We start from the raw sequence: 11,210 nt of genomic DNA on the forward strand, positions 1-11,210 counted from the left end.
TCCAAATTATCTAATGACAATTCAACAATTTAAAGTTAAACATTATTAAGATGAGTTTTACTCCGTATCCAAAACAATAATAATAACTTGTTTACAAAGATAATCCTTTCGAAGCCAGCAAACTCCATTGCATTCCTTTATGAGGAAATATAGACATGAGTTGCTAATGTCTTTTCAAATTTCATCAACATTTCCTTCAATCTAAGAATATGAATGTACACTTTTGGCATTTCTATATTAATTTACAATTGAACTAAACCAAATGCAAGACATTAGTTTTAAGAGAAGTAAAATATCAGTAATTAAAGTAGTGTATTTGCTGCTTTTCCTTATTGTTGCGCAGACAAACTGGAGAAGAAAAGGCGATCAGTGACACGTGGAATGGTTAACCGTATAAGTTTTGTCGTTCCCGGCACGAAAACAAAGGAGTTTGAAATTAAAAAGCGGGATTAGGGTTTTGTACTCAACTTCCCTACCGACTTCTTCATCTTCCTCTTTCCATTCTTTCATTTCTCTCCTCTTCACCTTCCCAAAATGGTGAACCCTAAATGCTTCTTGGACATTAGTATCGCTGGCGAGTTAGAGGGTAGAATCGTTATCGAACTTTTTCACGATGTGGTTCCCAAAACCGCGGAGAATTTCAGGGCCCTTTGCACTGGCGAAAAGGGCATAGGACCCAACACCAATGTCCCCCTTCACTATAAGGTCCTTTATTTTCTTCTTTAGACTTATTTTCTCGTTTATTATCGTTCCAATTCTGAAAGGTTATTCTTTTTCTGCTACTGTTAATGCAGGGAGTATGTTTTCACCGTGTGATCAAGGGGTTCATGATCCAAGGTGGCGACATCTCCGCTGGCGACGGCACCGGAGGGGAATCTATATACGGCCTGAAGTTCGAGGATGAAAACTTGGAGCTGAAGCACGAGAGGAAGGGAATGCTTTCCATGGCCAATGCGGGACCCAACACCAACGGTTCTCAGTTCTTCATCACCACCACACGCACCCCTCATTTGGACGGTAAACATGTCGTGTTCGGAAGAGTTGTTAAAGGAATGGGCGTTGTTCGCTCAGCAGAACACGTTGTTACTGGCGAAAACGACCGACCCACTCAGACTGTCGTAATCGAGGATTGTGGGGAAATTCCCGAAGGGCAAGATGATGGAGTTGTTAACTTCTTTAAGGATGGTGACACTTATCCGGATTGGCCCGCAGATCTTGATGTCAAACCTGATGAGCTTTCTTGGTGGATGAGTGCTGTGGATTCTATCAAGGCTCTGGGGAATGAGCAGTACAAGGTTAAAGCTTTTGTTTATCGTGTCTGTAATTGTTATGATATACGGTAGTAATGATTTGAGTGAAAAGTATATGCATTTGTATTTTAGTCTCCTATCAGATAATCCTGGATAAAGTAAATTATTGTTATCTTATCTCAGTTTGACATGTACGGTAAATTTGTAAACTTATCTTGAAAATCACAACTTTTATAATTGGATGACAGTAAATTTCTTTTATACTAATAATTCTTATATATCAAGCTAATGTTTTACTGTTACTTACCTGTTTCTCTCATAACAGAAGCAAGATTATAAGATGGCATTGAGAAAGTATCGCAAAGCGTTGCGCTATTTGGACGTGTGTTGGGAGAAGGACGACATTGACCAAGGTCAGTGTCTCTGCATTTTGGCTCTGGCAAGTGAAATATATTGGTACTTCTCTGCTTCATCCTTTCTATCTCTCACGTCTGTGCTCTTTCTTTTTACTATGCAGAGAACAGTGCTTCATTAAGGAAGACAAAATCTCAAATCTTTACCAATAGTTCTGTAAGTAACCAATACTGGTAAAACTAAAAAATATTATTTAATGTCAAGAACCAGCTCAGTAAAAATCTTAAGATATCTAGCTAGAGGCCCAGGAATGATTTATATCTCTAGCTTTTGCTTATTAATAGTTTTGGGGAATCATTAATGATGCATATTATCTTAGAACAGGCTGAGTGGTGATTTATTGTTAACTCGAGGATCAGGCTACTGCCTTGTGAATGCTTGTTTTATTAGTGTGTGCATGCGCTTTATATTAAACTTACTCTCAGGTTTTAAGGGTGGGTGATTTGAGAATGGAGATAATAGATATAACCATGAAAATGTATTTAAATTGTTACCTTAGGGGGTCCGGGTCTGCTAGAATCAACAAGAAGCCTTTCAACCCTCTTTATTTACTTTTCCAATGTGTGGCCTTCATAAAATATGTCATGTACTCGTACTCTTCAGTCACCTTAATACTAATGCTCTGTGTCCTGTTGTTTTATTTCTTAGGCTTGTAAATTGAAAATAGGTGATCTACAAGGAGCACTACTGGATTCAGACTTTGCAATGCATGATGGAGCTAATGCAAAAGCTCTGTTTCGAAAAGGCCAGGTTAGTTGACATCTACCAACGAAGATAATAGGCTGATGATGAAAGTTATTGATACGGACTAGTGAATTGTGCTCTGTAGAATGTTTTAATTTTACATTTTGCTTTTATGTTTGAGATAATCCTTCCCAATTATTGCAATTCGGTTTTGATTTTGGCTAATTTGGATTAGATCCATGCTATTAGGTGTCTGGACTGTGTTCACATTCTTATTATGTCTGCATATGTTAGTTGTTATACCTTTCACTACCTACTACGTAGGGGATAAATAATTGTTGAACTGTGCTAGGTGAATCATTGTGTCATGTTTCATATCTTGTAATTTGTTGTTCATGTTTTGCTTGCTTAATCTCAGGCGTATATGTTACTCAATGATCTGGATTCTGCTGTTGAAAGCTTCAAGAAAGCATTAGAGTTGGAGCCTAATGATGGTAGTTGTCTATTTAAATTTGTTGAGTGTTTATTTCATTCCTGCTTCAGCTCATGTCATGCCAGCTTTGTAAAAAATGGTTATCTTAAATCAATGGATTTGTTGTCGAGGAATGAACATCCTGGGTTCTTGATAACCTTGTTCGGACTAAGAAGAATTTTCTCATTTAGGACCTTATTTTATTCATACCAGGGTTGAAGTACTTGAGGATGAGATACAATACTAAAATGAGATCATGGTGTAGTTGGCTAGCAAACTACTATTTCCATTTCATTTTGTTTGTCTTTAGTAGCTTTCAGTTTTCAGTATTTTAAAAAAAATCATGTTTAAGCAAATAAATCTTCTGAATCACATGTTTTCTGCAATCACCTGAGTCTGAATTTGAAATCTCTTAAAAGGAAAGTAACAATATTTGTGAGAATGAAATTAATCTTTGCTTTAAAAAATAAGGATTTTCAATCTTATATATGAAACAAGTAAAAATATAGAGATCCTACTAATCATTAGACCATGAGTCTTTGTTTTTAAAGTTTACTGGTATTGTGAAGTTAGCCTATGGTATTTTTTAATTAAGCTTAATCTACTTGCCACTCTGTTTCTCAGGAGGGATTAAAAAGGAGTATGCCACTGCCAGGAAGAAGGTCAGGCATTTCACCTATTTATTTCTTCTATCATGATGCCGTTTATTTCATTGTGACAAATGAAATTTATTCTGATTATAATTTTTGGTTACAGGTTGCTGATAGACGTGATAGAGAGAAAAAGGCTTATTCTAAAATGTTCAAGTAGAGGTCCTGAAGTAATGGTGCATGCGGCTGAAAAATCAAATATCTCTGGGGGAATGCCAATTACAGTGCCAACAATTTCTGTTTTTTCTTGTCAGTAGTCTCTGAAAAAATCTGATATAGTGTATGCTTTCAAATTTATGCTTTCTAGATTGTGAAGTTGTGACAGAGCTATCCATATCTTACTTTTTGTTCTGTCAAACTCTTTGATCATCAACCTCTAACCGGTGATTTTTGTGTAAAAGAGAAAGGCAGATTGAGACATCTCATAACAAGACTTCCCAACAACTCACTTGCCATGCTTTTCTTTGCTTTTATTCTCCAATGGTATATGGTCAACCAGAAGCATTTCTGGCAGCGTGTTAATATCAAGACAACAAATCAGTAGAACTCCTCTTTAAGTTTTAAAAAAAATTGAACTTTTCATCCTTCGATGTAACAGGATGGTTGCTTTATTGATCCATTTAAGAAAATATGGAATTATCGACCTTATTTCTTAACTTCCATATAGACATTTTCTTAACTTATACAAAATGGATGATTTTTTCCTTATTATTTTAACATGATTACTTACTGATTTTCTGGACTGATGTAGTTTTCCCCCTTTAGACTTTGGTAATGATTCCTCAGCAGAGGATTTAGATGAAACATTTGCCATCACTTCCTCTTCAACAATCGTATCTTGGCCTTTTGCACTCCTTTCTGTATACTGTAGCCCCATTATTTTTCTTTTGTTCATACTCCATGACCTACTGGAATAAATCTTGTTCAATCTTGATAACATTAAATCATGGGTAGCCTCAGCTTCATGTTTCTGCTCCATGTAAACAGAAATACGTGAATTTGTGTGTGAAATATTTTCTTTGGCTCTTCTTGTTAGGGCATAGTATTTTTCATTTGTAAGCTGGAGAACGTCTCTGTGATTTTCTGAAAGCTTGATCTGTTGAAGAGCTTTGACAGAAGATTCTTCCACGGCATCTAACTCCAGCAGTACAGCTCGAAGAGTGAACTGCAAAGTTTGAACTGACTGCTTCCTTAGATGCAGGGTTTGCCTCAGTTTTGCTAGTGTTTGCTTTTCTTTGTTTCTCTCGAGTTTGAGCCTTTCCATTTCGTTACGCATGTGGTCCAAAGTTTGATTGGTTTCTTGGATCATCAATTCTGTCTGGAGTTGCTCCTCTCTTTTGGATTTGATGCTCCTGTGGATGGTCTCCAGCTGGGATTCCAGCTTCTCAGTGGCAGTTTTTGATGCATTTTCATTTAGTTGAGCATCAGCAAGATTGGCTTTCTGCTTTTCAAGTTCGTCTATGAGAGGCTCCGAGTCAAGCCAGGATTGCATGGAACTCTCCTTAGCCCTATTGAGCTCTTCCTTTGCCTTGGCTAGCTCTGCTTTTGCATTCTCCAGAATAATTCCGTGGTTGCCTTTCCCTTCTGGTTCTTTGTACATGACTCTGATGTTCCCACGTTTGACTTGATAAACCTTGGATGGGCATAATGTTCAATCATTTTTGGTTTGGAATGCTATTTTTATGGGTTGCAGGGAGTGGCTAAAACTATAATGTGGCGACAATTACATGTTGAAACTAAACTGTCATTTGGGTTTTTCTAAGACTGTTGTCGGTACTATGCATGTTCATGAGATACCTATGAAGCGTATTGTTTATGACGGTTCATTTGTCTTCTATGTTTGTATTTTGCTTGATTGCATATCATGCTGCGTGATGAGGCCAGCGTCCGAGCGTCGTCTTAGCCCAGACCAATTTACCCAGGACGGTTGTAGCAGTCACATTACGTTATAGTACTTTTATATAGTAACTTCATCACCTCGGAATGATTGTGGCTTTTGAGTGAACTTGATGATCCTTAACAATGCTGCCGTAGAGTTTGACGTAACCATAAGGAATAATTGATTTTTCTACGTAACCAGTTCCTACTAAATAGTTAGCCCCACAATAATAATAGTCATTACATTTTGTGACTAGTGAGACGTCAACCCAAAATGTATAGTATATTACAGAGCAATAACAGAAAGGAAGCAACTAGGAATTGAAAAAATGAAAATATATTAAAATAATGTTCTTTCTAACCTAACACATGTTAGCAACGACAAAAGTGAAGCAACTATTGAAACATAAGCGAAGTAACGAGGAAAGGAAAGTACAAACACAACAACCACATTAACGTTCACGCATATACCACGTTCTTTTTCTTCCTTCTTCATCTTAATTTGTGCTTCAAATTCTTGTAGCTGCTTCTTCGCTCAGAATGGCCATGTCTTCCTCCACCGTTTCCCTTCCCAGGTAGGTTCCTTTCTCAATTTTGTTCACATATCACTACTTATCGTGCTTATTATGCATGTGGGTTTGAAAATTGAAAAGTGAAGGTGAAAACCATATGATGAATTTAATTATCTCTACATTTTGTGCAATTGAATTAACTTATTTGAAGATAATCGGAGGCTGTTTCGAATTTGATATATGTTTCCTTAATTAGTTGTTGCCCACAAACTAATTGGTAAGATGTTGCTGCTGGTGGTTATAGCTATCCAGATTCAGATTATGCAGAGATTTTTGTCGTGCGTCATGGTAAAACAGCATGGAATTCTGAAGGAAGAGTTCAGGTACTTCGTATGAACTTGTTTGGAATGGATCATTTATCACAGTGAGAAATGTGAGGGTTGACCTTTTATTATCCCCAATCCTTTTTTCAATTAATATGAATGGTACATTGACTTTTATAATAATTTTCTTAAGAATTATAATTATCATAAATTCTTATTAACGATACATACCAATTAAACTCTTAATATTTCTATGCCTATTCATTCTTTCTTCTTATGGAAGTTTTCTTGCCTTGACCATGTTCAATTTTCACACTAATAGTCATTTACTTTTATACAGGGACAAGTGGATATTGAATTAAGTGAATCTGGAAGAAAACAAGTAGTTGCAGTAAGTTGTGCTTATGCAACACCATCAATGTTTCGCTAAAAAAATATATATATTTATAGAAATTTAATTAATAATCCCTAAATTTTAAAATTTAATCGCTAAAATCATTAGAGGGTAATTAGAATTTAAAAATAAAAATTGTTAAAAACCTTGATCAATAAATTTGGACAATAGTTCAATGACCAGTTCAAATAACCTATTCAATGAAAATAAATTATAATTAGAACTATATCAATTTCTAATTAACTTTTAAATTAATTTACATAATAATTCAAACGTTTTTTTTTATCTAAATAAGTTTATATTTAATAAATTCATTGTAACGTTTGTACAACAAATAGAAACCAAATCCACCTTCGAAAATCATGGTATATATACCACCCATCTATGTTCTAACACGATTTAACTTTGATTGAAAGTATAGGTTGTGAAGGATTTGGACCTACGGGAAAGACACATGGGGGATCTTCAAGGCCTTCGTTATCGTGAATTATCAAAGACTAATCCCATAGCTTATGAGGCTTTGGTGTCAAAGGATGATGAGCGAGAACTCCCTGTAAGTACACCAGAAATCTTTTTGTTAGCATAAAACCCTTTGATTACATGCAACGAAACTTCTAGCTGGATTGAACTACCCTCAGATAAAGAAAAGATTTGACAGAAACATGAATGGTATATTGGATTATGCAGAGAAATGGTGAAATTCAGATTATGTATGCGTTATCAGTACATAACTAGAATGATGAATGCCTTAGATTTTGCACATGCAGGGTGGTGGAGAAAGTTTTGTTCAACTGTTTGAACGCTGCAAATCTGCATTGCTCAGAATTGGAAGAAAACATAAAGGTTTTGCTAACATGTGGGACATTGTTTAAAAATAAGTTGTTTGTTTTTCCCTCTGTAATATGAACGAATTGCAGGGAAACGAGTTGTGGTTGTGACTCATGGTGCATGCATCGAAACACTGTACAAGTGGTCGAATGCAAAAGGAAGCTATGCAGGGAAAATAGACAATACATCAGTCGCTGTTTTTGAGTTGTATGGTGAGGATAATTGGACTTTAAAAATGTGGGGTGATGTTAGCCATCTCACTCAAAAGGCTCACACAACTTCTGTTTAGGTTGTAACGATTCAGAGCAACTCATGCAGTTTTGCTACATGTGGTGGGCCCAACTGTGTAGCAAGTTGGTTACATTTTGTGTTTTTTTTTTTTTTTTTTTTTTTTTTTTTTTTTTTTTTTTTTTTTTTTTTATCTTAATTGGTATTTAGAAAACCAATTATAAATAATCTTTATTTTATATTTATTTTCTATTTTAGTTTGTTTTAATTATAAATAACTCATATTTTTTTATTATAAATAAAAGACTCTATGTGCATATTCAATCTAAGGAGGATTAATATTTCTTGTTGTCTTTACCACTATACTAGTTGTTGTCGGCGATAGTGTTATCTATCGCTGGAGGTGTCATCTACTGCTGTTGGCGGTGCCATCGTCTACCGCTGCCGGTGGTGCCATAGTCTACCGCTGTCACTATCAAAGTTCTAGTTTCGACTGACAATTACATGGTTTTGATGCCATCAACAATGCTTTCGCCGGAGCTCCTACGCGCTCTTAGCGCCTTTGAAAGTTATGGATTTGCTCCCTTTTTTCGTCATGCATTGTGGCATGTTTAATAGTAATTCAGAGCATCCAGGTTGCTCGTTTTCCTCTTTCTGGTTCGTCGTGCATTGCCACACGTCTCGTCTCCTCTCAAGCAGCTATTTGGAGCATCAAGGTTGCTCTTGTGCCTTGATTGGAGAATCTTAGATTGTTTAGTATTTCTCTCTCCTATTCATCCATGGCTTCTTCCGCTGCTGTCTCTTTTGACTTTTCTTTTATCATCATTGCGTTTGACCCGTCCATATATTCTTTTTTTTTTCATGGAAAAGATGGTTTTTGTTAGTTTATTTATAACCATGGTGACACTCCAACAATTACCTCTTTATCCATTGGTGGCATTCCTAGGACGATTTGCAAGAAAAGATTTACATGGAATAACTTCTCAGATTTGTTAGAAGAGTCTTTATGGATTATATTAGTAACAAGCTTGGTACATACGATTTGTATGCATTAGCTTAAGGGAGAATGTTGGATATATTATCTTTATTTTATATTTATTTTTTATATTTAGTTAGTTTGTTATTATTTTTTATTTACATTCTGGACTTAGCTCATATTTATTCTATTATAAATAAAAAAGATCCTATGTGCATATTATGAGACATTAATCACATACACAATACAGACATTAATCACATACATCATTTTCACTATATTTAACTAGGAGTATGCAAATGTATGATCACTTTTAAGGATAAAGATGACAAATTTATATTGCTTTAGGGAGAACATTTCATCAATCAACATGGAGTTGTTTGGCTTTTTCATTTTGTGCATCTGTTTAATGTAAGAAATAGAGAAATTTGCCCCCATTATAGTCGCACGACTTATCTTACATTATTTACTATAACCCATTAACAAAGAAAAATGAAACTTAAATGTAATAAATATTAAATTCAAAATTCACTTGATGGTATACTCTTCTTGGGTAGGATATATTTGGTTTTGGTAATAAAGTACATAAATATAAAAAAAAAATCACACTATTCAATTTAATATTAATAATAGTTTAAAAATGTTGTATTTCTTATTTCACATTAATTTAATTACATTAATTCAAATATAATTGATGTGAAAGCACAATACAATGCTGTTTTTACAAATTGAAATTAACTACATTACACTGATTTAGATTATCTAAAACAACTATTTTACAGTTATTTTTTATTGAATAATTGTAAAAAGAATCTTGTTGTATTGTTTCATATAAGAAGAAATGTAAACTAGGTTTTAAATCTTGCCTTTCACTTTCATTTTTATTTCATAAATTCTCATCGCTGCATATTTTTCTTTTCACATCTTTTAAATGCCCTTGTGAAATCTTTGTTGTTGTCAATTAACTTCACTGTTCCTTGTCTCTTAAATTGTAGATGAATAAAATACATATATATTGAGTTAAACTATTATAAAATGAAAGTAAACTCCTAAAATATTTAAAAAAAATTAAATTGTACGATAATTTAAATAATTAAACTGGGATCTTAGTAAATTAAATTAAATTACTCTAATTTACATATAAATTGTTTTAGTCAATTAAATTAGATTATTCTAAATATTCATAGAGCAGAACATTATTTCTTTAACAGGCGCTTAAAAGTCTCTTGAATATCATTACCTCCGTAGTTAAAGACGTCAAAGACGTCAATAGAAAAATGTTTTTACAGTGTAACTAAATAATCCATAAAACCTCTGTCCATATTAAAACATAGGAAATATAATCTATTGTTTATTTATTCAGTCTATTACATTATTATTATTTTACAGGTCCTAAAAGGCCTAATAAAGGATCTAAGTTTGTTAAATATATAGTCGAGTTAAAATTTATATGAAAAATATGAAAAGAGACCTTCAAAAACATATGAGGAAGCTAAAATTTTATGGAAAAGTAGGGGAAGAGGTCTCTTATAAGAAAAATACTTTAAGAGCAATGCAATAGAGTTACTTGGAAAATACTCTAAGTATTTTACGAGTGTCTAATTGTGGATTTACTTAGAAAATATTCCAAGTATCTTAAGAGTGTATGATCATGAAATTATTTGAAATACATTCCAAGTAGTTATGAATTTATTTAAAAATACTTTAAATATCATATAAGTTTAGAAAATACTTCAAGTACCTTACGAGCATCTAATTATGATCTTATTAAAAAAATCTAAGAATAAATTAAGCATTCAAAAAATGTAACTATATGAGTCCAAAAATATGACTAACTCATGAAAATTTAAGTATAAATTAAGCATTCAAAGGTGTAAGGATATAAATGCCCGAATACAACTTAGTCATGAACTAAAAGCAACATAAATACAACATGTTTAAAGCTAAATCAACATATAAAACCGAATACAACTCGGTCAAAAGCTAAAAATAACATATAAATTTGTTCATTTATTAACTTGATCTACTAGTAAAAGTTGTTAGTTTGAATTTGAAAAGACTTATGTATTTACTTAACCTATATTTAAATATTATTATTTGACAGGTTCTGAAAGGGTTCAATAAACAAAGGATCTATGTGTAAAATCCATGTGATATATTAACCTTTTTAAAATAAAATAAAAAAAGATAACTCTTAAGAGATACATCATATTATCGTTTTATTTAAATTTAATGGTTTTTTTAATTTAATTATCTTTTAAATTTAAATAAATAAAATTATCTATTAAATAAATAAAAATTATTTACAAAATAAATAAAATTATCTATAATTAAACTATAAATATTATTTATATTTATTTTTATATCTATAATTTTATCACTTTTTATAAGAAAAGTGAAAACATTTAAGCATGACAAAATTGATAGTTAGAATCATTAAAATATATTATTTTGTTTTGTGTTTCTTAATATTTGTTTCTGCAAACAATTTTGGAGAAGGAAACTATTCCAATAACCCTTACAAATATTTGAGTAACGGTGCATTGACATAAACATGTGTGTGTCTATATATATATATATATATATATATATATATATATA

The 11,210-nt window shown here is 32.9% G+C and overlaps 2 protein-coding genes across 3 annotated transcripts; both read left to right on the top strand.

Annotated features, from left to right (window-relative positions):
- The first annotated feature begins 354 nt into the window (after positions 1 to 354).
- Positions 355 to 3,895, top strand: LOC106769228 (peptidyl-prolyl cis-trans isomerase CYP40). The gene is made up of 8 exons (XM_014654756.2): positions 355 to 705; positions 795 to 1,295; positions 1,576 to 1,663; positions 1,768 to 1,820; positions 2,313 to 2,414; positions 2,767 to 2,842; positions 3,445 to 3,482; positions 3,577 to 3,895. The coding sequence occupies exons 1-8, from the start codon at positions 535 to 537 to the stop codon at positions 3,628 to 3,630; spliced, it is 1,083 nt and encodes a 360-aa protein (XP_014510242.1). The 5' UTR covers positions 355 to 534; the 3' UTR covers positions 3,631 to 3,895.
- Positions 3,896 to 5,810: 1,915 nt separating this feature from the next.
- On the top strand, positions 5,811 to 7,761 carry LOC106767854 (phosphoglycerate mutase-like protein 4). 2 transcript variants are annotated; one of them, XM_014652810.2, is made up of 6 exons: positions 5,811 to 5,923; positions 6,165 to 6,243; positions 6,524 to 6,574; positions 6,999 to 7,130; positions 7,345 to 7,420; positions 7,495 to 7,761. In XM_014652810.2, exons 1-6 carry the CDS (start codon positions 5,889 to 5,891, stop codon positions 7,692 to 7,694), a joined length of 573 nt encoding a protein of 190 aa, XP_014508296.1. In that variant the 5' UTR covers positions 5,811 to 5,888; the 3' UTR covers positions 7,695 to 7,761. The 2 variants fall into 2 exon arrangements, with proteins under 2 accessions (XP_014508296.1, XP_022639045.1); XM_022783324.1 differs by lacking the exon at positions 6,524 to 6,574.
- The last annotated feature ends 3,449 nt before the right edge of the window (positions 7,762 to 11,210 follow it).

Source organism: Vigna radiata, chromosome 7 (genome assembly GCF_000741045.1).
Source record: "Vigna radiata var. radiata cultivar VC1973A chromosome 7, Vradiata_ver6, whole genome shotgun sequence".
Lineage (NCBI taxonomy): Eukaryota > Viridiplantae > Streptophyta > Magnoliopsida > Fabales > Fabaceae > Vigna > Vigna radiata.

Bases quoted from the DNA above. Each gene is read 5' to 3' on its own strand.
- LOC106769228 (XM_014654756.2), top strand. From the start codon at position 535: ATGGTGAACCCTAAATGCTTCTTGGACATTAGTATCGCTGGCGAGTTA. The intron at 1,296-1,575 runs GTTAAAGCTTTT...CTCTCATAACAG, and splicing joins TGGGGAATGAGCAGTACAAG to AAGCAAGATTATAAGATGGC. The intron at 2,415-2,766 runs GTTAGTTGACAT...GCTTAATCTCAG, and splicing joins CTCTGTTTCGAAAAGGCCAG to GCGTATATGTTACTCAATGA.
- LOC106767854 (XM_014652810.2), top strand. From the start codon at position 5,889: ATGGCCATGTCTTCCTCCACCGTTTCCCTTCCCAG. The intron at 6,575-6,998 runs GTAAGTTGTGCT...TTGAAAGTATAG, and splicing joins GAAGAAAACAAGTAGTTGCA to GTTGTGAAGGATTTGGACCT. The intron at 7,131-7,344 runs GTAAGTACACCA...TTGCACATGCAG, and splicing joins ATGATGAGCGAGAACTCCCT to GGTGGTGGAGAAAGTTTTGT.